The sequence below is a fragment of the Nelumbo lutea genome, chromosome 6 (genome assembly GCF_056320005.1).
Source record: "Nelumbo lutea isolate HS-2025 chromosome 6, American lotus-T2T, whole genome shotgun sequence".
Lineage (NCBI taxonomy): Eukaryota > Viridiplantae > Streptophyta > Magnoliopsida > Proteales > Nelumbonaceae > Nelumbo > Nelumbo lutea.
The window spans coordinates 53293566-53320277 of NC_142689.1; the positions used below are offsets into that span (position 1 = coordinate 53293566).

Below are 26712 nucleotides of genomic sequence, written 5' to 3' on the forward strand. Positions count from 1 at the left end.
TTAGGAATTTAAAAAAATATATGAGTCACGTGTAAACGGAGTGTGACAGAAAGTTAATGACAAAAGAGGTTTTAGAGAATTGTGAAAAAACTTAAAAGATATTTTAATATGTTTTATTTTCAAAATAATTTTAACATTTCTAAAATTCATAAATTCCACACATGATATTTATAACTCAGGGTTCATTAATGACTAATAATAAATTGTTACATTTCGAAAATTCGAATACCAGATCATCGCATTTTAAATTCGGATGATAGATTATCGCACTTCAAAATTCGAGACCAAATTATCACTCAAATTTCAATAAATTTGAAAAAAAAGATGCCTCGTACCGATAATTAATGATTCTTACAATTTCGTTTTCTTTCTATGCACAGTACTGAAATATGTCTTTAGTCCCTTGGCCATCTTTCCAAATTCCAACCAGCCGTCCGTTTCAATTCAGTAAAGCGCCTCTTCAGATTTTCCTAGCCATTTTCTAATGGAAGCTGAAAAGAACGAGAGAGCGGACTCCATGGTCGAAAAAGACGACGACCCACCAATGCTGAGCTCTCATGCTCTTGGAGCCCTGAAAGAGTTTCTGAACGAACAGCATCGGGACCTTGTCGATGGAGTCGAAGCAAACGGAAGCCCCGAAGTTGCTCTAGTGGCGGAGGATTGGAGGCTAAGTCAGTTCTGGTATGACAGAGTTACCGCAGAGACCGTCGCCGAGGAGATTTGGAACCTCAGCATCTCAACAGCTTCGCCGGTGGCTTGCATAGCTTGTCCAACCCTCTACGCGTATCTCAAGGTATTGAAGATTAAAATGCTTCTTGTTCGCTTACCCTTCTGAAATTTTGGAAAATGATTAGCCTTAATCTCCTGAACATAGATTTTTTTATGTATTTGTTTACAAATCTCATCTTTGCCCATCAACGGAGAAGCTTCCTGTTTCCTGTTCATTTCGTTTTCCAATCAAGATTCAAGACAAACGTGCACCGATGCTTTAATTCTGTATTGTTGAAAGTAAATACAAGGGAAGGAGAGAGGGACTGCAAACGTATTTATAGTTATAAAACTCAGACTTGGAAAGCAGTTGGTTAGTTAATTGGCTAACAGCTACTTGGGTTTTCTGTGGTTAGATATGATTCAATGAAGAAGAAAGTGGCATCGTTTAATAGAATGCCATTTGGGTTTAGAAGGGTTGGATACTGACTCAAATGCTAAAGGATGAATTGCGGACAGATATAATTGTGTTCTGCAATTTCTTGAATGTAGTAAATTTCTTTTCCATTATCAATCAATTTACATCTTAGCTGTCAAAGTCTATTGGTTTTGTGTTTGCATGTCTTAATGACTTTCAACTAATTGGCCAACAAGATGATGAAGACTCATGTGGTCCACCTTTGATATCCATTGGTTCTTTTGAATTTGTTTGCCTACGAACTCAGGTTTCTTGCTTCATGATGTAAATTGCAAGTCCATCAGTGTTGATCGTTTGCTGAAATGAAGAGAATTCCAGCAGAATCTCACTTTATCCATCTGGAGATAGGAAAGGTCTTGATGTCTTTTTTACCATTTGGAGTTTTACTTGTAGTTACAGTACATGTACGTTGAACTTGTAAAACATCATTTATCTCAAGGGAATTAATGAAGAATAAGAAAGCAACTAAATATAAAGAATGAAGATTTAAGTGCTGGATTGAAGCACGATGATTGAACCAAGGAGGGAGATCCAAATCGATTTCAATCAAGTTGGAAAGCTTGATAAGAGGTTGGAGATTCTGAATGCAAAGCTTAATCAGAAGGTTCGTCAGATTGGATTTGGAGAAGGACGTTGAAGCCTGGTCCACTTTTGAGTGGGGTAAAGAGAAAGTTTTGGGTGTTAGAAGGTTAAATGGAGGACAGTTTCTATTTATGTTCATGGAAGAGAGGAGGTGGAGTGGGTGCTGGAACACGGAGGCAAGATGAAGAGGAGTTGCGATTTACGCTTAAGCTGGTGGTTTCCTGCGGCAGGACATATTCAAGAAGGTAAAAGGAGGAGGACAATGTGGATTGGAGTCCTAGAAATCCCCCTGCACTCGTGGAGTGTCGAATCGTTCAAAATGATTGGAGATGCCTGCGGTAAGTTCTTGAACGTCGATGAAAGGAATAGAACTTGGGAGAAAATTGATGTTGCAAGAATTCTGGTGGAGGTCGATGCAGCCTTTGTTATCCCAAGCTCCTTATCTCTAGCTTTTGCAGGTGAGAAGTACGATCTGAAGATTTTCATTGAGGGGGAAGACAAAACGTTCCTTAGAGCACATACTGAAAAGAAAATAGAAGGAAGGGTGAGGAGGCTGAGTTGGGTTTGGAGTTGCAGGTCGGTGGCTTTGGTGAAGAGGGGGGGTGGAGGGCTGTTCGAATGAGGGAGATGATGGGGGGGAGTCAAGACGCAAACTAGTAATTTCATGTGGAGCTAAGACATTGGAAGGGTGACACATGGATGGTTTTGGTAAGGAGAATGTGGAAAGGTGCGACTTAGAGGGTGGGATGTTAAGCGAGACTCCTGAAGGGTCCCGGTATTTGATCGAAGCCTTGGTTTGTGGGAGTGGGGACCACCCTCTAAGATCGAGGTTTAAGAGTGGCAGTAATAGGAGGTCCAAACAAAACAAAACAAAGGATAGAAATGGTGTAGGTGCCAAGTTTAAGCAGTTTAAGAGGAGAAAGAGAAGGAGAAATTCTCACAAGCTTTGCTTCGGCAAGACAGAGGAATGGATTTGGGTCATCACCAAATTCAATAGAGATGGAAGCAAAGTGTGAGCTTGAAAGAAGGGAGCTGAGTTAGTGTGGATGAGCTTCACTGACTTGAGGTTGTTGGTGGTAAGCTCGCTCACGGGAAGAAGAGTGCTGGGAGTTCGGAGGAGCAGAAAATTCTTAATCTTCTGTTGGGAAAGTCTATCTGTTTTGGTACTTTTGAAGTTGAGATTCCTGTTTATTTATCAAAAAAAAAGTTGAGATCCCTGTTGCTCCGCCTCAGGAGTGGCGACTGGTTTCATCTAATAAGGAAGTTGTTAGGTGTGAGGGAGATAGAGGAGGAAAGGAGGTTGGTTTAAAGGAAGGAGAGGAGGAAGGCGTATGGGAGGAAGAAAGTACATAGAAGGGGAGGAGAGAAGGAGAGGATCTTGATGAAGGTGAAATTAAGAACTTAGAACAAAAAAGTCACATTGAGGATGCAGGCACAGAAAAAGAAAGTGGTTCTTCAGAAGATCTTGAAGAGGATTTAAGTTTCAAAGTCCCAGTCGGAAGACTTGGGGTTGATTTAGGCCGAAGAAGAACTTCTGATGTCAAGGTTAGAGACGATGTTGCTCCAAAGATTTTAAGGAAAGGAAAAGATGAAAGCAGGTTTCCACCTTGGTCATGTCTCTAAAGATTTTTCTCGACTAAAAGATGGGATGGTCAGTGCTGGTCCCACTAACAAATTTAAGAAAGTCTATAAGCGGAGAGATTCAAAGGGTAAAGCTTTGAAGACAAAGAGTTCTGAGCTTCAGGGAGTTAAAGGCCATGATCTAGAAGGAGTAGAGCTGCAGAGGACGTTAGCTTCTGAGGAGGTTTTGGAACCCGGGTCAGAGATAGTGGATAAGGTGGAAAAGGGCGATCAAGATAGTGGGAAAAATTCACATGCGTCTTCTTCAACCATTATAGGTGAGAAGGGGAGAAAAGTGGAGATGAAATGTCTGGTTGACAGAGAGGTTCAGGTGGGTAAGTGCTTAGGTCTGTTTTTTTTGGGAGAGGAGTTCGCTAGAAGGGCTTTCGAAGTTTTTGAAAAAGAAAAGAGGGTTGAAAGCCAAGGAAGACCGTGGATGGGGAAGGAGGAGATGCATGGAATGAGGAAGGCAGACAAGATGATTTCCTTGAAGAAGACTATTAATTTGCTGTTTTTTGGGACTGTCTGCTAGACCCTCTTGTTTTTTGAGCTCTTATTTTAGTTTCTTCTGTATGTTGGGGGGTGTTATCTTAACACCCGGGAGATGCTTGTATTTGGACTGCTTTTGTTTTTTAGTTCTAATAAAATTTTATTTTTACTCTTCAAAAAATAAAAAGAATGAATAATGAACACAGAGAGAGAGTGCATTCCCGATCATTACCCTTTGTCCGACAAAGTGGCTGATTCTGTCACTATGATCACCCACTCAAATGAATTCTCAAACTGCCCCAACATACCTAGGTTTTGATCCCCGCTAAGGATCTCACTGAATGGCATATCAAAGGCAGCCTGATCCAACACCTAGTGAAGTGTCATAATCGAGTCTAGGGGTCAGGTGTAACTTTCCAGTTTTGCCCATCTATCTCCAAGGCCAGGGCAATACTGGAAATCTGGTCCGGTTCAAGGATTCAAGTAATCCCATACTGCATGTGCCTCGGGTCTTACCCTGGTGGCTGAGACAGGCCATCCCAACACTTGGTGGCACACCAGTATCAGCCTTGGCAGGATAAATCTCCCCAGACTTATCCAACGGCTGTGAACATTTAAAACTAACACGAGTCTCTATAAATGTCCAGTTTAGGGTTTTACATAATTAAACCAAACAACATGAATCAAACATGCACTTTATTTATTTCCACTAAATAACAAAAGTACATCAAATCAGATTGAAGCTAAGGGCATACAAAAACTGTCTAACAAGCTTCACCAACTTGACATAAAGAATGCCTTCCTGAATGGTGGTTTGGAAGAGGAAGTGTATATGACTCAACCCCCTAGTTTTGTGCTAAGGGAAGTGAACAAAAAGTCTGCAAATTGAAGAAATCTTTGTATGGTCTAAAGCAATCTTCGAGAGCTTGGTTTAGCAGGTTTTATCAAGAAGTTCAATAGATGGGTTTTAAGCAGTGCCAATCTGATCACACACTTTTTCTAAAGAGGGAACAAGGAAAAACAATAGCCTTGATTGTCTATGTAGATGATATTGTCATCACTAGAGACTGGGCCTCAGAGATTAGAGATTAAAAAAATTTCTCGCTATACAATTTGAGGTAAAGGACCTGGGGCACTTGCGTTACTCCTTGGTATTGAAGTTGCTCGTTCTCAGCAAGGCATCTTCACTTCCCAAAGGAAATACACCCTAGATCTCCTAAAGGATACAGGGAAGCTAGGAGCTAAACCAGCTGACACACCTATAGATGTTAATCACAAACTTGGGGATTGCAGTGGTGAATTCTTGAAAGATCCAAGGCAGTGCCAAAGACTTGTAGGCAAGCTTCTCTACCTATCCATGACCAGGCCTAACATAGCATATGTTGTGGGTGCCCTCAGTCAGTTCATGCATGCACCCAAGGAGGCACACCTAGAGGCAACATACAGAGTTCTTAGGTACCTAAAGAAATTTCCAGTGATAGGTTTACTCGTTAAGAAACATGAGCACATGAGAGTAGAGGTGTATATTGACGTAGATTGGGCCGGCTCAGTCACATTGAGTCACATGGTGTATACTGACAGAAAATCTACCAGCAGATATTGTACCTTTGTTGGTGGAAACCTTGTGACTTGGAGAAGCAAAAAACAGAGTGTGGTGGCCAAGTCAAGTGCAGAGGCGAAATATAGGGCTATGTCACATGGAGTTGTAGAGGTACTATGGATAAAGAACCTACTGAGTGAGTTAGGATTTCCCTGATGATCCTATGTCACTCTATTGTGATAACAAAGCTGCCATCAACATCGCAGCCAACCCAGTTCTCCATGATAGAACCAATCATATTGAAGTGGACAAACATTTCTTTAGAGAGAAAATTGAGAAGGGGCAAGTGTGCACTCCCTACATTAGGTCTGATGAACAACTTGCAGGTGTTCTTATTAAAGGATTATGCTCACTACGACATTATGATCTTTGTGACAAGTTGGGGATGATTGACATCTACGCCCCAATTTGAGGGAGAGTGATGAAATATGTAATATATGCCGTAGAAGGGCATTTTGGTCTTTTTCATTTTTTTTTATTTTTGTCTTGTTCACACTAACATTTAAATAACATTGCTGGGTGCCACCAGCATTAAGATTTTTGGCTCTCACGTCATTCTTCCTCTTCTCCTTCTTTTTCCTCTTCTACTCTTCTTTTTCTTCTTCTTGCTGAAAACAATTAGCAAATTTGCCAGTGTATTTTTTGTCTACCTTCAAATTGCCTGTTAAGATTGCAAACTAGGTTGAAAAAATAATGAGAGATTTTTTGTGGGATCCTGGAGATACTAAAAAGGATCATAGGGTAAAATGGGAAGTGGTGTCTAGAAAGAAAGACAAAGGGGACTTAAGGATTGGAAATATTAGAATAAGAAAAACAACTTTGTTAGGTAAGTGGCTACGGAGGTTTCCTAAGGAGCACGAGAGTCTATGGCACAAGGTGATAAGTATTCATGGAATGGTAGCAAATGGTTGGGACGTTGGACTCGACCCAAGGGCTTCGTGCTTTTCCCTGTGGAAAGATATTGTTGGTATCTTGCCTATCTTCTCTCCTTTCATCAGGTATGAGGCTTGTGTGGGTAATAAGGTTCATTTTTGGGAGGATTTGTGGATTGGGGAATCTCCCTTTAAGGATAGATTCCCAAACCTATATTCCCTTTCTTTGAAAAAATTTCGTTTTATCTCTTCTTTTCGTGTTTTTGGGGATTCTTGGGATCTGGGACTAAGGAGAGGTTTAAGGGATTCAGAAGTGGACTCGGCAATTGATATTTTTCTCTTTTAAGTTCAGTTTTTCTAGATCATCTTCTCCTGACAGTAGAATTTGGATTGAAACTTCTACAGGTAGTTTTTCTTGTTCTTCGTTTTTCAATGCTTGGTCCTTCCTTCTAACCCGGTATCTTCCTTTCCTGTTAAAGAAGTATGGAGCGCTCTGGTCCCCCCAAAAGTAAGGGTTTTTTGTTGGGAAGTGGTCCTCCAAAAAATCAATACCTTGGAAGTGCTTCAAAGAACGAGACCAAATTGGTGCTTGTCACCTCATGTCTGTAGCCTTTGCTTGAGGAATGGTGAGATGGTGAATCACCTATTAATTTCTTGTCCTTTTAGTGCTCTAATTTGGGATTGGTTTTCCTCTCTCTTTGATTGTAGGTGGACTCCTCCCACAAGCGTAGCGGATTTATTTGACCCTTGCTTTTTTTGACAACCAAAGAAGAAAGAAAGGGTGATGTGGAGAACAACGAGGGCAGCTATCTTGTGGGCAGTATGGGAAGAGAGAAATAATAGGGTTTTCCAAGGGAAAGAAAAATCGGCTCTTGAAGTTATTGAAGGGATCACCATCAAGGCAGTACATTGGCTGAAAACTCTTGAACTGTTCAAGGATGTCTCTATATATGATTTGTTTAAAGGCTGGAGTATTTTAGCAAGGTCTTCTACTTCATCACCTACCATACAAGCAATTTGGTCCCCTCCTATGCAGTGTAATGCCAAACTGAACTTTGATGGCAGCTCTATTGGGAACCCCAAACCTTTTGGAATAGGGAGTGTGTTCAGAGATGCGGAAGGAAAAATCCTAGCTTTGTATTCTGGTCAATAGGTTTGGCGGACTCGCTTAAAGCTGAAGTTTTGGCTCTCCTCCAGGGGCTCAGATGGGCCAAGAAATTGGGTTTTCAACAGTTAGAAGTGGAGGGGGAATTCCAAATTAGTAGTAGGTTGGCTGCAATCAAATAGTTTGGGAACGTGGTCCCTTAGACAACATGTAAGGGAATTATTGAGCCTCACAAGGGAACTGGGTGCACAAGTGTATTGGTCTAGGAGGTCAGCAAATGCTTTAGCTGACAACCTAGCAAAACAAGGGGTGAATTGGGAGGTTTTTTTGTGTGCAGTGCTGTGTTATGGGCCCGGGAATAGGATCTCGTCATGGGTCGGTCCACGGGGAAAACCTCTTGTTTTCCCTTATTCCTCCCCTTTCTTGCAGAACTTATCTTGGCTTCCTAAGGGTGATTTGTCCAAGAGATCACCTAACTCTCCTTTTACTCTCTTTCTTGACTGAAATTCGATATGTTTCTTGAATAATATCAGCTCCTTAAATAGGAGATTACAAGAGTCCTAGTCCTAGGGAGTCTTCTTGCTGAATAGGGAGACTTCCAACTCTATCTTGATAAGATAAGATAAGTTAATCCTAATCTGGTAAGATAAGATAATCTAATCAACTAATAAGATAAGATAAGAACAATAAGATAAGAACAAGTAATCAAATCTAGATAAGTCTACTGCTGCCGAACTGGGTCGGATGAGAACATTGAATCACTGCTGCTGCTGTCGGTGGCGATGATACTTCTTCTCGAGGAATGCGTCCATAACATTACTCCCCTCTTGGACTTCGAGCTTGTCCTCAAGCTCGAATTCATGATGGGTGTCTTGAAACACAATTCAAGGAATCCTGGATGGGTGGAATGACTTTGCCCTCCCGGATCGGGTTCCAATGAAGAGGGTTCATCCTCATCTTCCTCTTGTTTCACCAGGAGGCAGAAAAGTCTCTTGCACTTGTGCCCTGCTGAGTAGAGTTCATCGCAATTAAAACATTGTCCCCTCGCCCTACGTTCCGCCATCTCAGCCCTGGACAACTGCTTAATAGGGGGTGCAACGATGCTGCTCCCCACACTGGATGCTGATTTGGAATTGTTGCTCGTCTGTGGCTTCCGTTCTTGGTTGGTTGCTGAATATGGAGCCATTCCGAGTGGTTCCGGGGATGCCCATGCTGATGGAGCCCGCCCCATACTGAAGGTTCCGCGGCTGAGTTGTACCTTGTGTTCGAAGGCGCGAGCTATATTCATGGCTGTGACCAGGTTGGGAGGGTGTTGCATCTCCACGTCCACCCTTAGGGGTTCTACTAACCCAGTTTGCTTGAGGTTAATTAATTCGCCTAGCGGGTTGCTCGTCAACAGGGGTCCAAACTTGAGGAGGCAGTAGGATTTAAACTGTCCCCAACTAAGCCCGGGTTCTTCCTGCTCCAGGCGGTAGAACCAGAGCTGTGCCTCTCCCGTTAGGTGGAAAGCGGCCAGACTGATCTTGTCTCTGTCATCCGTGCGCTGGTTACGAAAGAACTGTTTGCAACGATATAACCATCCTAGTGGATCTCCGGTGCCGTTGTAAGATGAAAATACTAGCTGGCTATACTTAGGAACAACTGCGGCTGCTGGGGCGGCGGTCTGTTGTTCGCCGGACGTCTTTGCCCAGTCTGGTTAGCGGCTGTTGGTGGTGGCGGTTCCCTCGGAGTTCCTTTCCTTGTTAGAGAAATACGATTCCAGCAAGCGTCGCAGCTCTCGGACATCGTCTTTGACCTCACGAACCTCCACGCTGGTTTCCACAAGCCTATGCTCTAGTTTGTGGACCCTGGATGATAGCTGCTCCAGATCTCCCATGACGCCTTGCTCTGATACCAAAATGTTATGGGCCCGGGAATAGGATCTCGTCACGGGTCGGTCCACGGGGAAAACCTCCTGTTTTCCCTTGTTCCTCCCCTTTCTTGCAGAACCTATCTTGGCTTCCTAAGGGTGATTTGTCCAAGAGATCTTTCTTGACTGAAATTCAATATGTTTATTGAATAATATCAGCTCCTTAAATAGGAGATTACAAGAGTCCTAGTCCTAGGGAGTCTCCTTGCTGAATAGGGAGACTTCCAACTCTATCTTGATAAGATAAGATAAGTTAATCCTAATCTGATAAGATAAGATAATCTAATCAACTAATAAGATAAGATAAGAACAAGTAATCTAATCTAGATAAGTCTGCTGCTGCCGAACTGGGTAGGATGAGAACATTGAATCACTGCTGCTGCTGTCAGTGGCGATGATACTTCTTCCCGAGGAATGCGTCCATAACATGTTGTTATTTATTTGTTATATAGGGGTCACCTTTTACTTTAGAAGGTGACAGTTGTTCCTCTAGTTTTATCTAATGAAAGTTACCGTTTCCTATAAAAGAAAATCTATAAAAACGAAATAAAAAACTTAATCTAAATTTCTAATGTAGACAATTTTAAAAAATTGAAATAATTTAGATCATGGTCCCGTTATTAATACGAGGGTCATGCCTAGTGGTTATAGAGAAAGAAACAAGCTTTGGGAGGAACTGGAAGATATTAGAGGTTTATGGGATGGACTTTGGTGTTTGGGAGGTGATTTCAATGTTATAAGATTTATGGAAGAGACTAACAATCCTAGACATAGAATCAATCTGAACATGGTCCAATATGTAGGTTAACCCAATTTGTTCCAAATTGGATAGATTCTTATTTTTAATGGATTGGGAGGAGCGTTGGGGAAGCCTTGGTGTTGAAAACCCTTCTTAGAGTGACTTCGGGCCACTAGTCGATTTCCATCTCTAAGGTTGATATGGAGGATGGAGGTCCAACTCTTTTTACATTTGAGAATATGTGGCTGGAATCTAATGGTTTTATTGGGAAAGTTAAGGATTGGTAGGAAGGTAGCAACCTAAGAGCAAATTGGGAAGGGATGAAGTTCCACTAAAGGCTGAAGGAGTTAAAAATCAAGATTAAAAAGTGGAATATTCAACATTTTGGAAGATTAGAAGCAAGTAAGCAAGAGTTAATAAATAGAATAGAGAATTTGGATGCAAAGGAAAGCTAAGGTTCATTTGAGGAAAGAGACAAGGAAGAGAGATGGGCTTTGAGGAAGCAATTGGAGGACATTTTGTCATACAACCAGTTCGTACAAGAGAAGAGAACACAGTTCTAGGGTGTAAAACTGAATCAATCGACCCCACTCCAAGAGCCAACAAGGGACTACAGAGGACTAAAGAAGAAAATAAATATTTATGTAAAAGCCCTCATAAGACTAAATAAGAAAATAACAAGGAAAATACAGTACAACAGGGACTACAGAGTATGATCCATCAATGAGACTCTTCACACTCCCCCTCAAATTGATGCAAAGGCATTTGCATCAATTTTCTCACAAGGAATAAATGTTTGGATCTCGTCATGGCCTTTGTGAAGATATCAACAACTTGCACATTGGAGGCATCACGACGGAGAGAGATAGAGCTAGCAAGAAACAAGTCTTGGATAAAGTGGCAATCCACCTCAATATGCTTTGTCCTTTCATGAAAGATAGGGTTTGAAGCAATCTTTATAGCACTAGTGTTGTCTACATATAAAGGGATAGGAGTAGAGGAGTGACCCAATTCCCTAAATAGAGATTGAAGCCAAACAATTTCACTGCATATAAATGACATTGCCCTTTATACTCTGCTTCCGCAGACGACTTGGAGACAATTATTTCTTGCATTTCCATGAGATAAGAGAATCACCCATGAAGACACACCATCCAGTAGTGGAACGATGTGCTCTGGGGCAGCCTGCCCAATCTGCATCAGCATAGGCCCTCAATTGGATAGGGGAGGATGAAGAGAAGAATAGTCCCTGTGATAAAGACATAAAGTGCCACGAACATAGCTAATAATCCGATGTACAACAGTTAAATGGGGTTGACGGGGAGCAGAGACAAACTGACTTGCAACCTGAACTGCATGTGAGATGTCCATGTAGAAAAGCATTTTTCACTACAGTACCCTGGAGGGGTTTTCATACATACTATCTCTTTGAGATGCCCATGTAGAAAAGCATTTTTCACAGCCAATTGAGAGGTAGTCCAAGAGTGTGCTGTAGAAAGGGGTAAAAGAACACGAACTATAGTAATCTTGGCCACAGGAGCAAATGTCTCCTCATAGTAAGAGAGTTTCTTTTTTTCTTAGAAAGGATGTTATTGAGTACCTCAAGGGAGAAATTATTCCCTTGAAAAAGGAGGCCTCGAAAGTTGCATTGACATGGTCAAGGTCAAGGTCAAGGATGTATATGTATGTATGTATGTATGTATATAAATATTATAGAATAGTTATGTATATAAATATTATAGAATAGTTATGAGAACATTTATGAAGAAGTTGGAGTCTCAGGCCAACCCAAGTTGTGCCCCTAAGTGGAGGGAATTTGCTAATTTTTCTTTCATGTTGAAGATTTGCTTGATGAGGCGTTATTGCAACTGAATTTTGATTGTGATGAAAGATATTTTAGTTTTCTTTTTTTTTTGGTATTTTCTATTGTTTGAAGGGCTGATATGGTGTTGGAATTTCATGTAGTATGTTCTTTATGGTCTTTGTTTGGGTGTTTTCTCAAAACTCCAGTTTTTTTCTATTCCTTAACTCTTTTTGTACATCACCTACTTTTCTCTGGTGAAAAGACTACTTTTGTTTTGCTGTGATTAATATATGTGCTTTATGATTTTCAGAAAATGGATGCTAGCCTTTCTGTGCAACTACTTGAGTATGACAAGCGCTTTGAGCAATATGGGAGTGACTTCACATTTTATGATTACAACCAACCAGAAGAGATGCCAATGGAAATGAAACATGCTTACCAAGTTGTTGTTGCAGATCCTCCTTATCTGGTGAGAATGCAGTTTTAGGCTACCTGGCTTTCTTCTGGTAGAGTAATTATTATATGTTCATCCATTTACATTTTGTTCTCCTTTTCAACTGTTGTTATCATTGTCCTTTGTTTAGAAACTATTCAGCAACCCAATGACATATTTTGGTTTTCTTAATATTTATTATTTTTCTGCAAATGCACAAAAGAAGTTGTTAGAATTAGTTGACATGGGTATACATGTCTTTTCCCTTGTTATTATTTCTCTATTATACCTGTTTTAACTTATCTAGGGGCATTGTTGTAATTTCAGCAGTCAGTAAAATATTAATACATGTTGGGTGACAATGAGGAGGTTGGGTTCGACTTCTCCTTGCTGAAGTTGTCACAGAAAAGAATTTTATTATCCTAGGAGTGCTATTGGTCATGAATTGAAGAAGCCTAGTAGACAAACAGATATCCATCATTATATAGTCCTCCAAGATGCCTCTGAATATTAGCATGGTTTAATGGGTTAAAAATGGTTCATGGACTTCATTGGGACATTTGTAGGATCCTCTTTATAGGTCCTAGGATTTTGATTATTTTTTGGTTAGTAAACTTACAAAATTTCATTAAAAAGAAAAAAGTACAAACAGGGTAGGTGTTAAGGCAACACCTACAAATATAACAACAAAAAGAGAAACACCAATTTAGAACAGATCATCCAAGTTACAAATTTTTAACCCCAAGACTTTCCCCAAAAGATGTCCCCTAGATCCTCCTTATTTACTTAATTCAATTCTAGCATTACAGGACCCAAATTGACACAGATTTACCAATGGCCGCACCAAAACCTTTCCTTCTTCCAAGCTTTATTGTTGTAACCATCAACTGCCCTATGGCTCTCCATGTTCACCTCCACCCACTCCCCATTTCTAAAACCCCAGATTTCAATCTTCATGCTAAAGTCATAATTTCCACTTTCGTTTTTTGAAACAACCAAAGCCTGGCTTATGTATCTCAGCAGAAACCTCACTAGAACTCTTCTCTCTCCTCTCAATTCCCTTACATTCCGAGAAATTAATTTCATTTTCACCTTCAAACACCCACCCTCCCTTATTAGCTTTCAGGCAACTCCATTCACTCTTCCTTGACAAAGTCCTCTTCCTGCCTTCTTCTTCCTCCCACACCTCTCCCCCTTCCCTCACTGCTTTCTTTTTTAATATATTGTTCCCTCTATTCCTTTCGAATTGTTCACTTGCTTTTCTGATCACCTTCTCCCCACCCAAAAAGAGTAGTCCAAGTGATTTTCCTAGACCTGTCTTTCCACCAATTGTTCAATCTCCACCCTCCCTTCAGCAAGTTTTTCTTTGTTAGAACATTCCCCTTGACACCCACTTCTCCCTTTGCAGCTCCAATCCCTCCACTTCCCTATAATGAAAATTTTCTCTTTCAGTTGTACACTCTATGTTGTTGCTCAAGACTGTCACACTCCCCATGTGACTTCCTCTTCAAATTGTTTCCCTGACCAGCCCCTTCAACTCCCCTTCTCCGAATATCCTCCTCAACATTGGAGACTGTCGGCCCAGACAAAGAGGGAAGAGGAACCGACCTTACATTACCATTTAGTTGTTCAAATATCTCATGGGTCTTTGATCCAAGAGGTGATCTTTTTGCATCCTCCATCTCAGCTTCCAAACTTCCTTGAGTTGCACCGACTAAGATATCATCACTGCCAGAAGAAATGTTCTCAACTTGGACTTGATTTTCCAGTGGTTGGGCTTCGATTGGTGATCCTCCCTACTGCGCTGTGAAAATACCTTTATTCTGGATCTCTTGAGCCGCATGAACAACCTCTTGTTGAGTTTCTTTTTTTTAATGAGAATCATTCTCTGCTGCCTTCATCTTCCTTCCCTTAGTTAGGATTTTGATTATTCAATGACAACGAGGTCAATTTTGGTACAATTAGAAACCTAAGATGGACCATTCCCTAATTTTCATTGTGTTGGTGTTTGTGTGGCATGAGATGGAAGACTCTTGCTACTATAGATCAAACAATTGTGAACAATGTAGTGATTTGGTGACCCAACTAATGATTTTAATTCACTTACCTTTATGATGTAGAGCAAGGAGTGCTTGGAAAAAGTTGTTCGGACAATGGAATTTCTTGCACAACCAGGGAAATCTTATTTGCTTTTACTCACAGGTAGATATTTATTTCTACTTCTGAACTGTCGTTTTTGTATTTTTTGGAAGGTTAATATCGATATCTATGTTCGTCACATATATGAGTTATTGGAAATTTTATTAAAAATCTCAAAAGTTTTAGAAACATTACAAATAATCCTTGTGTAGGGTAATGATTACTCAGTTTAAGAACGAACATATTATAAACAAGCTCAATACAGTTGATTTCTGATAATCCCTTGCTTAGGTAGTGTAAATACATAGATTTAGGCATCATGGGATTTTTGATGGAGGTCATACAAACACATCACCACAGTGTGTCCACATCGTAGCATAAGGTAAAACACATCACAGTGCAGTCCTGCCTTACAATCACTACTAATTTGCAACAAACGCTTTCACCCTGCAATACAAGATAACAATTTGTCATCGTAGTACAAAGCGTGTTGGTCTTAACTTAGAGTAGAAATCACTAATTGCAAATTTAGTCGAGTTTCTTGTGAATGGAAAGAGGGGGAACATGAAGATTTCAGCAGTAGAGAAGAAAGGAGAAGAACAAAAGAGTAGGAAGTCAACCAGGATTGTAAAAATTAACCCTAGCCGCCTACCTCTCATTATATTTATACTTAACTTAAAGGATGAGATATTACAAGGATGCCCTTAGTAGGGCGGCTACTAATATAGCTGAACAGTCGCAACTTAAAAAAACATAAACTAATGGGCCTAAAGTCCAACAACTTCCTAACTAAATAAAAAACAACTCGGACCAACTCAACACTCCCCCTCAAGTTGGGAGTAAATGTCACACATTCCCAACTTGCGTGATCATGCTCCAGCTTGTCCTTTGCAATACCTTTTGTGAGAACATCAGTGAGCTGTAGATCAGAAGCAATGTATGGAAGATAGACTTCTCCAGAAGTTACTGTTTCTCTAATAAAATGTATATCCACTTCAATGTGCTTAGTTCGGTCATGCTGGATTGGGTTATGGGCAATGTTAATTGCTGCCTGGTTAGCACAGTATAGCATCATAGGTTCTTCTGCCTGTACACCAATTTCTTCTAATAGAGAACGGATCCAGAGAAGTTCTGAAACTCCATGTGCCATGGCCCTGTATTCGGCTTCAGCACTTGATCTTGCCACCACTGTTTGTTTCTTACTCTTCCATGAGATAAGATTACCCCCAACAAGGATGCATACTCCTGAAGTTGATCTCCTTTCATCAAGGCATCCTGCCCAGCCTGCATCTGTATAAGCCTCTAGTTTCAACTGTCCATGATTAGTAAACAATATGCCTCTGCCCGGGTGTCCCTTCAGATAAGCAAGAATCTTGTCAACTGCCTCCCAATGCTGGACTCGTGGAGCATGCATGTATTGACTTACTACACTTATTGCATAGGAAATGTATGGTCTTGTCATACACAAGTATAGCAGCCGACCCACAAGTCTCTGATATCTCCTAATGTCCTTTTCCCTAGTTTACTACCTGGTTTGTAGTAGTAAAGAAGAGATCGACTGATAGATGAGTTGAGTATAATTTGGCTGTGTTGACTTAACAGTTTGCAATAACTGACCTAGGATATTTGTGGAAAAAGATAAAGGAAGATTGAGTTTAAAGTCTGGTAGAATAGTTTGCTTATTTTTCTTGAATTTGGCCATTGGTGCTCGTGGGAAATTAGGGTATATCACTAGTGAAGAGGTGAAACCTGAAACTAGCAACTCCCGGTGGGTACATGAGAATTATATGGTGATGACTTGGTTGTGTAATTCCATGTTGCCTCATATAAGTAAAATTTTTTTATGGGCAAATAAAACTAAGGAAATATGGGATGGGGTTGCAGAAACCTATTCACAGAGAGAGAATGTTGCTAGGGCTTATCAGTTGAGAAATCAGATTATTTCTACAAGGCAGGGAGATAGACCTGTTGCAGCTTATTTTTCAGCCCTTAAAACCTATGGCAGGAGATTGACCATTTAGAGACATTTTCTTGGGAAACCACTAAGGATGCAACTAATGATGAGAATGAAAATTATCATATCTTTATCCCTTAATATTCAGTCTTTTATACTTATTTAGTACTTAATTGGACTCACCATTCTTATATTTCTATTTAGGGCATTAAAGGAGGCGTTAGATGTAAAACAAGGCTAATCGGGTAATTTTGCATAGTTTCGGTGCCGCGTGGTAATTTGGGCATAACTCTCCCACCCGGACTCCGATTGAGATGATTCAAGATGCATTGGAAAGATAAGGAAAAGCTCTACAACTTTCATATTTTGAGTTTTGATAGATTCAGACTGCACCGAGGTTAAAATCGGTCCAGAAGTCTCTGCATTTTGTAGCAAAGCCCAATTTGCAGAGAAGCCCAATTCGCAGAAAGCCCTAGGTTGCAGCAAAGCCCAATTCGCAGAGAAGCCCCAGTTCGCTGGAGAAGACCAGCCCAATTCAGCATTCAATAGTAGGGTCCACTCATCATTCCTAATAGAATTTGGCTAAGTGTCTTAATCAGATCTGATTTTTATTGTAATCTTAAAGAAAGAAAAGAGTTAAGAGTCCAGCTTAGTTAAGAGTTTCTATTTAGAGGTAAGGATAAGATTAGATCTGAATTAGGAAATAGGACTTTCAATTTTTCGATAAAGAAAAATCCTAAGAGGAGCTGAAAATATCTCCCTCCTAAGGCTATATAAAGGGGGGTGGACTAGAACCCAAGGATCATCAAATCTTGGAGACAAGAGTTTGACAAGCAAGGGAGGAAGAAAGCAAAATACACCCTCCTTATTTGGAAGCTGCGATTTGCCCATGAAGTGGGTGTAAGCTTTTGATTTTTGGTTGAAAGGTTAGGGAAGCTTTGATTCTTAAACATTGTGAGATCTAATTGATTTTTATTTCAGTTCATTGTTTATGGGGTATTCATATGTTTTCTACGATTTCCTGTGAGGATTATTTTTGTTGATTAAGCAAGAAGGATCCCTTGCTCAGTCATTGAAAATAATCTATGGCCGATTAAACCATCAATTTCGTATATGATTGTTCAGTTTAATCATGGTGGCAACTAACATAAATTGATTATGGACAAGTTTTCAATTTATGTTAGGAGGACATATGATCAGGTTTAAACGGTCCGAGTTTGTGAGATCGCTGACCAGAATTGGGTCTCTCCCCTCTTAATGCTATTAATAGATTAAATCTAAGAGCTTGTTTAGGACCGTCTATTAATAAGAGAAGCAATCAAAGAGCCTGTTTTGGTTGCCGAGAAATACGAGTAGAGGCTGACCGTTAGAGCTTGTTAATGGCTACAACCAATTTATTCATAAACATATGAATTTATCCTTGCATCGATGATCAATGATAAGATTCAAGGCTGAACTTGTCCCTTCAACCAGAATCTATCTCCCATCGATTTAATCATTGGTTTATTTTATTTTATTTTATTTACCTTGCTTTTATAACGACCCCTCTATTTTCTTTTCTCTTGGAAGTAAATCCACCCAATCCCTGTGGAGACGACCTTGCTCATCACTATCTACAAAAATATTTAATTTGAACAAGACATTTATCTTTGGTTGGATTCGACACCCACCAAAGTACTTACCTCATTGACTCTCCTCGGGATAGACTCTTGTCTATTGCCGAACTGTTGTGCATTGGCAGCCATGTTTGCAATTAGTTCCCTTGCTTGAGTAGGAGTTTTATTCACCAACTCACCTCCGCTTGCTGCATCAATCATACTCCTTTCCATCGGCAATAATTCTTCGTAGAAATATTGGTGAGGAGCTGGTCTAGAATATGATGTTGTAGACAGCTGGCACAGAGTTGCTTAAATCTCTCCCAGTACTCAGAGAGAGTTTCTTCGCTGAATTGTCTTATCCCACAAATTTCCTTATGTAGCAGCTCGTGTGGCAGGGAACTTCTCAAGAAATAGCTTCTTCATCTCATTCCATGTAGTGATAGAACCGGAGGGTAAGTAGTAAAGCCAAACCTTTGCTTTGTTAGCTAGTGATAAAGGAAAGGCGCACAACTTATCTGTTCTTCGGTAACACCTTGAGGTTTCATGCTCAAACATACTACATGAAATTCCTTTAAATGTTTGTGGGGATCTTCACTTGAAAGTCCACGAAAAGTAGGAAGTAAGTGAATAGGACCAAATTTCAATTCAAAAGGTACCGTTAGATCGTGCATATTCGATGCAGAGTGGTTGTTGATTCAGATCTGGTGCAGCTAGCTCTCTAAGAGTTCTTTCGTCGATGTTGGCCATGACTTGTTCTTCAGAGTTGTTAGATGGTTCGACGAGTTCTGCAGCTGACTTCACCCCGGGAGATGGGAGTGATGCCGATTGGTTGCGACGGTGCTTGGCTTCCATTCTTAAATGGCGAACTGTGTTTTCGATCTCGGGATCGTACTGGAGTTCACCTACACGAGAAGAGCGAGGCAAAAACCAAGCAGAAGGGAATAAATCTACTTAGGACATCATTCCCCGGCAACGACGCCACCGGGATTGGATGGATTTATTTCCAAGAGAAAAGAAAATAGAGGGGTTGTTATAAAAGCATGGAAAATAAAATAAAATAAAATAAAGCAAGGATTAAATCGATGGTAGATAACTTCTGGTTGAAGGGACATGTTCAACATTGATTCTTATCATTGATCATCGATCATATGTTTATGAATAAATTGGTTATAGCCATTAACAAGCTCTAACAGCCAGCCTCTACTCATATTTCTCGACAACCAAAACAAGCTCTTTGATTGATTCTCTTATTAATAGACAGTCCTAAACAAGCTCTTAGGATTTAATCTATTAATAGCATTAAGAGGGGAGAGACCCAAATCTAGTCAGCGATCTCACAAGCTCGGACCGTTTAAACCAGATCATATATCTTCCTAACATAAATAAAAAACTTGTCCATAATCAATTTATGTTAGTTGCCACAATGATTAAACCTACCAATCATATACGAAATTGGAGGTTTAATCGGCCATAGATTATTCTCATTGAATGAGCAAGGGATCCTTCTTACTTAATCAATAAAAATAATCCTCACAGGAAATTGCAAAAAACATATGAATACCCATAAACAATGAACTGAAATAAAAATCAATTAGATCTCACAATGTTTAAGAATCAAAGCTTCCCTAACCTTTCAACCAGAAATCAAAAACTTACACACACTTCATGTTGAAATCGCAGCTTCCAGATGAGGAGGGCGTATTTTGCTTTTTTCCTCCCTTGCTTGCTGAACTCTTGTCTCCAAAATTTGATGATCCCTGGGTGCTAGTCCGCCCCCCAATAGCCTTAGGAGGGAGCAGTTTTCAGCTCCTCTTAGGAGTTCTCTTTCTCAAAAAATAGAAAGTCCTATTTCCTAATTCAGATCTAATTTTATCCTTATCTCTAAATAGAAACTCTTAACTAAGTTGGACTCTAACTCTCTTCTTTCTTTATGATTACAATAAAAATCAGATCTGATTAAGACACTTAGCCAAATTCTATTAGGAATGATGAGTGGGCCCTATTATTGCATGCTAAATTGGGCTGGTCTTCTCCAGCGAACTGGGGCTTCTCTGCGAATTGGGCTTTGCTGCAATCTGGGGCTTTCTGCGAATTGGGCTTTGCTACGAATTACAGAGACTTCGGGCCCGATTTTGACCTCGATGCAGTATGAATCTATCAAAACTCAAAATATGAAAGTTGTAGAGTTTTTCCTTATCTTTCCAATGCATCTTGAATCATCTCAATCGGAGTCCGTATGGGAGAGTTATGCCCAAATTACCACGTGGTGCCGAAACTGTGCAAAATTACCCGATTAGCCTTGTTTTTCACCTAATGCCTCTTTTCATGCCCTAAATAGAAATATAAGAATGGTGAGTCCAATTAGGTACTAAATAAGTATAAAAGACTGAATATTAAGGGATAAAGATATTGATAATTTTCATTCTCATCAGTAGTTGCATCCTTAGTGGTTTCCCAAGAAAATGTCTCTAAATGGTCAATCTCCTGCCACAGGGTTTTAAGGGCTAAAAAATAGGCTGCAACAGGTCTATCTCCCTGCCTTGTAGAAATAATCTGATTTCTCAACTGATAAGCCCTAGCAACATTCTCCCTCTGTGAATAGGTTTCTGCAACCCCATCCCATATTTCCTTAGTTTTATTTGCCCATAAAAAATTTTTACTTATATGAGGCAACATGGAATTACACAACCAAGTCATCACCATATAATTCTCCTGTACCCACCGGGGGTTGCTAGTTTCGGGTTTCACCTCTTCACTAGTGATATACCCTAATTTCCCACGAGCACCAATGGCCATCTTTGCAGATTGTGACTATTCTAAGTAATTTGCACCCTCGAACCTAACTGTATTAATGGTCCCAGCCCCGAAAGGGTCTCCAACACCTCCTCCCACTGGTCCCATTTCACTCCTGGGCTTATTTTCAACTCCGTGGCACTCCATGTTTCTCAAAAAATGTAAAGAAAATAACTGAAATTTGCAACAAGATCAAACAAAACACTTTTTGGAACCAACAACACCTTTCTAGTGTCCTAGACTTTCTTCCCACATAAGTTTCATTTTCTGTGGGATGGGAGAAGAGAGAGAAGAGGCATCCGCTCTCTCTAGAAGCCTCCAAATCAGGCAGGACTTGAATCGCACGAACCCTAAAAAATTAGGGCACCACTTCCTAGGTCAAAATTGAAGAGTCCAACAGAAACAAGACTCTTCCTCTTTCTCTAGTTTTTCCTGATTTTGATGAGAAACCCTAGACCATCTACAGGGCACACTTCAAGGAACCTTCGGCCCGCTCTGATACCAAGTAGAAATCACTAATTGCAGATTTAGTGGAGTTTCTTGTGAAAGGAAAGAGGGGGAAGATGAAGATTTCAGCAGTAGAGAAGAAAGGAGAAGAAGAAAAGATTAGGAAGTCAACCAGGATTGTAAAAATTAACCCTAGCTGCCTACCTCATTATATTTATACTTAAGTTAAAGGATGAGATATTACAAGGATGCCCTTAGTAGGGCGGCTACTAATATAGCTGAACAGTCACAACTTAAAAAAACATAAACTAATGGGCCTAAAGCCCAACAACTTCCTAACTAAATAAAAAACAACTTGGACCAACTCAACACTTAGGAACCTTGTCACCACAGTTTTTCCCTGCAATTTAGTACAACATCGCAGTGACCTCTTGTGTTGTGATGGCACTCGACATTCGCTCCACATTGCAACACAATGACAACACAACTCACCGATACTCTTTTCGTGATGTCATTCATGCCAACAGTTAAGTGTTTCCAAGAAATTTCAAAGGCATGATCAGGCATGTTTCTAGGAGGAAGTAGCTACATTGGTGCCATACGGATCTCCACATGGACATGTGGCGAAACCCCACTCGGCCTATCTGTTTTAGATCTAACAGAATAACAAACATTTTTGTTTGGGAAAGTTCACTCAAATCCAAAATAGAGGAGGCTCAAGGCCCTCACCTCAGTCTTTCAGAACCTTTGCGTAAGCTTTGTCCTCAAATTCTCTGCAACTCCTCTCCCTCCTTTCTCCTTTCACATAGCCATCTACCATCTTTTAGGTAGATCCCTCTGTTGCTTTACCTTACCTTGCTTATATTAGAATCTTTGGTTTAATCCTAATCACGGAGATGGCTGCTAGAAGAATCAATTTGATCACCATCCTCGAGAACCTTGGCGAAGACCCATTGAAGAATGAGACAACGGAGATTTAGTTTGACTTTAAGGATGGTGGTGAGCTCAAGATCCTCATTGGCAAAGTTTACACGCTTACCGATTGTGTCAGAGGTATTGAAAACCGACTATGCATAACCCAAGTCAGCCTTCAGAAGCTAGACCACATCGACACCCTTGAATAACAATAGGTTGAAATGAAATAACTCCAATGCTCTCAAACCCATCCCCAATTATCAGTCCACCTTCATCCTCAGACCACAACCTAGTGTTCTCAAACTTAGCCCTAAGGTCAGAGTGGATCTGATATAGGACCAGCTCAATTCTAGTCCTAGGGAATGTAGAATATTATTCTTTGATTAGAAATTTATGGCTGTTGATGGTTGTAATGGCTTCTTAGAGGAAGAAGAAAGAAAATACAAGTAGAAAGAGGAGAGGAAATACTTGGGATCACTCACGAGGTGCTTAGAATCACTATAGGGTATGTCAATCACTCCCATAATTAGCATAAGTTGAAGAGAATTCAATAAACTTCATTACTCTTTGTGTAAAACATCCATACATATATATAGATTCTAAACTCATAATAACCTTAGGAGTAAAACTATTAGACTCATAATAGTCCTAGGAGTCAAACTGTTAGACTCAATAACTCTAATCCTACTTGTGCAATGACTGAAATTTTAAACATAAACAGACTATAAATAGACAATCAACCCTATAATTGTACCCTGCAAAAAAGTATAAAATAACAAAAATACCCTTGGTGTCCAATTCAGTCCAAACCCAAAGTACCATCACTATGCCATATCAGGACCTGTTATAAGGCATTCTTCTTTCTAGAATAAGTCTTCAAGGGTACTGATCAATTCCTATCGTCTCTCCCTGGCTTGAAAGAACTCGACCCCAGTTAATTAAAAGCATGGTATCTTTCATAAAGATCTAGGTTGAGACGATGAAAGTCTTTAGCAGTGATCCAAGAACATTCAGACATAAGCTTGCCTTCCACCTGACAAGGAATTTCTGATACCCTCCTGTATTAGTAGATATTGTTTCATCATCTAAAACATACTATGGAATGTCATTTGGAGCTGCAATAGTTGGAACCTAGGTATAGGAGTATTAAAAGAATCCACATGTCATGGTAAAGAGTCAAGTCCTCAACATTGAAGATAGGACTGATTCTCATGTCATCTGGAAACTCTAGAACACAGGCGTTAGAACTTATGTTCTTGATGATTTTGTAAGGACTTGCACTCTTGGAGTGGAGCTTCTTGTACACACCTTTAGGAAAATGTTCTAGTCGTATACGTACCATAACCATGTCTCCCTCTTGATAATTTGCTAACAGTCGATGAATATCAACTCTAGCCTTGTATAAATCATTGCTCCATGCAATTTTTCTCTTTACATCATCATGTATCTCTCTTATGTGCCTAACAAATGCTTATGCTTCAATGCTAGTACGTGTATCTTGTGGTAAGGTAACCAAGTCAATTGGCCACTTAGGCTGAATACCAGTCAACACTTCTAATGGACCTTTTCCTATGGATCAATTTATTGAGTTGTTATAAGCAAACTCAGCTATTGGAAGCACTAGATCCCATCTACAAGTATGATCACCAACTGGACACCGTAAAAGATCTCCCAAGCTTCTATTCACTACCTCGGTTTGACCATCTGTTTGGGGGTGAAATGATGTAGTGAATTTCAGCTGAGTATTGAGTAAGTTTCCAAAGTGTCTTCCAAAAATAATTCATAAACTTGGTGTCCCGATCTGATACAATAGTAGAAGGCACTCCATGAAGTTGAACCACTTTGAAAAATATAGAAGCAATATGTGAATCATCATGTGTTTTGTTGCAAGGTAAGAGATGCCATCTTGGAGAAATGATCCACCACAACATAGAGTGCATCATGACCCCTAGCAGTCTTGGGCAATTCAAGGACAAAATCCATGGACAAATCTTGCCACAGTTCTGCTTTCGTCCTTTGGCAAGTTGGCATCTTTTGCATTGCTATATTATACAAGCAACATCGTTCTTCACACTAGGCTAATAAAACCTATCTTCCACCATAGCAGTGGTTTTATCTCTACCAAAATGACCTCCTACACCTCTAGCATGCAACTCCCAAATAACAAAGCCCCATAAAGAGGTATTTTTGAAGATATAAGCGGGTATCATAAAACGGATAACCATTATGTAGTGAAAAGGAAGGATACTCATCTTGCTTCACATCTTATAAGTCAGTATAGATGATGCTGAAATCCTTGCAACCAGCATAGTCTTGCTTTATTTGATCAAAACCAATGACTCGAGGTCTTAAACATTCATGGAATGAAGTATGTAAGCCATCTGACTTAGCGCATCTACCACTTTATTCTCATTTCCAGCTTGGTTCTTAAGAACAAAGGTGTATTCTTGTAGGATTGAGATTCACTTCCCATGCCTATAGTTTAATTTCTTTTTGGAATTCAAGTACTTTAAAGCTTCATGATCAAAATAGAGCACTGACTCCTTAAATATCAAGTAGTGTCGCCAATGTCATAGAGCATGCACTGCTATATACTTGCGGTAAGTTGAATACTTTTGCTTGGCTTCATTTAGTTTCTCACTATGAAATGCAATGGGATGATGGCCTTCTTACATGAGAATCCCATCAGTTCCTACACCAAATGCATCACATGCCACTTCAAAGACTAGAGAAGTTTAGAAGTCGTAAAATAGGTGCCTCTATCATTTTCTTCTTTATAGTCAAACACTTTTGTTGCTGTCTTGGTCCAATTAAACTCACCTCATTTCATTGCATCAGTAATTGGAGCCATGATAGTGTTGAACCCCTTAATAAATCTCCTATAAAAGTTGCTAGGCCATGAATGCTTCTAATCTCTTCAAGATTGATAGGGAGGGACCATTCTGAGATAACCTATACTTTTCTTTGGATCAACACTAATGCCTTTAGCAGAAACAACAAACCCCTAGCATATAACTTTGAGTGCCATGAAAGCGCATTTCTTTAAGTTGATGTAGAGTTTCTCTTGGTGTATAGCTCTCATCACTTGACGTAGATGACCAATATACTCTTCTAAACTATGATTATATATTATAAGAAATTAAGAATCTCATCAAAATAAACAAATAGGAAATGACCAATGAAGGATTGGAGTACCTGGCTCATCATCCTCATGAAAGTACTAGGGACATTGATTAATCTCAATGGCATAACTAGCCATTCATATGAGCCATCTTTTGCCTTAAATGCTGTCTTCCACTCATTATCAGGCCTAACTCGTATTTGATGATAGGCACTCCTTAGATCAATCTTAGAAAAAAATGGTTGCTCAAGTCATCATATCAAGCATGTCACCAAGCCTAGAAATTGGGAATCTATACTTGATAGTAATTTTGTTGATTGTTCTTCTATCAACGCACATACAACATGTATTTGATACTTCTATGGTTGTCTAACCCTTCTGTCATTTCATCCATGAGATTTCTGAGTCAAATAAGAAAAATAAAGAATAGGTCATGATAATTGTCTAATTCTTCTGCATTATCAAACTTATTATTTTCATTGCTCCCATCTGTAGGTTTTATATATGGTTCATTCTAACAGGTTGTATTATGAGTCTTTATAGGGGAGGTACAGAAGGAGAGTGCTGCTGAGCTTTTAAACTTGTATCCATGTGGCTTTAGGCCTCAGCACTCTAGCAAGCTTGGAAATGAATTCCGTCTCTTCACTAACTATGACCCAGGGGAGAGATTAGGTGGATGGGAGCAAGGAAAATAATTTGTTCCCTTTCTACAACAAGATGCCTATAGTCAAAATTATCTGATCGGGATGAAGTTTGGGCAATGCATTTTCTCCATTGAATGTGCCACATGACCATGCCAAGGGAAAAACTAAGTGCAAACTAATGAAGATTCAATCTGAATGCTTATATGGCCAATACTTTACCTGGTTCACAGTTGGGATGAATTTGTATGGTTACAATAGGCCAAACTAAACAAGGTGCACAATTTAGCTTGTATTAATCACCAAGTTGTGGGCGTCTGAATTTGGTAACTATAATTTTGTATGCGCGGAGAACATGTAGTTAAACGGATTCACTGTTGCAATGATGAATACCTTTTATTAGAGACAAAATACCCTTTATTGTTAGGCAACTAAGAATCAAGGTATTGGTATCACAGTTTCGGAAAGGCAATTTTTTTATGATACGTTGCTGGTTATGCTTGAAAAAAAATGCATGGGTACAATGGAATAATTAAGACGCTTAAGAATAAATTGGGACTCGTATAAAGCCGACAAATGCATCAATAAAACTAATTTTAGGCTTAAATAATTATAAATGAGGTGCCAAAAGAATGTTTATAAAGAATGTATAATGACACATGGAACACAAATTTTATTAGTTTATGTGAATCAAGAATTATTAGATATACTAGTTGGGAAATGGAAGAGTTGCAATAGGCATGATTCAAAGTATGGATATTGCAA

General features: G+C 39.8%; 1 protein-coding gene across 2 annotated transcripts; it reads left to right on the top strand.

Annotated features, from left to right (window-relative positions):
* The first annotated feature begins 136 nt into the window (after positions 1 to 136).
* On the top strand, positions 137 to 26358 carry LOC148848922 (nucleic acid binding / methyltransferase). Of its 2 annotated transcripts, none has more exons than XM_088950805.1 (4): positions 137 to 793; positions 12217 to 12375; positions 14460 to 14541; positions 25850 to 26358. In XM_088950805.1, the coding sequence occupies exons 1-4, from the start codon at positions 485 to 487 to the stop codon at positions 25999 to 26001; spliced, it is 702 nt and encodes a 233-aa protein (XP_088806931.1). In that variant the 5' UTR covers positions 137 to 484; the 3' UTR covers positions 26002 to 26358. The 2 variants fall into 2 exon arrangements, with proteins under 2 accessions (XP_088806931.1, XP_088806932.1); XM_088950806.1 differs by having other exon boundaries at positions 198 to 793; positions 25828 to 26358.
* Positions 26359 to 26712: the final 354 nt, after the last annotated feature.

Excerpts from the sequence above, each read along its gene's own strand:
- LOC148848922 (XM_088950805.1), top strand. The coding sequence starts at position 485 with ATGGAAGCTGAAAAGAACGAGAGAGCGGACTCCATGGTCGAAAAAGAC. Across the intron at positions 794-12,216 it reads CCCTCTACGCGTATCTCAAG|AAAATGGATGCTAGCCTTTC; the intron begins GTATTGAAGATT and ends TATGATTTTCAG. Across the intron at positions 14,542-25,849 it reads TTATTTGCTTTTACTCACAG|GGGAGGTACAGAAGGAGAGT; the intron begins GTAGATATTTAT and ends GAGTCTTTATAG.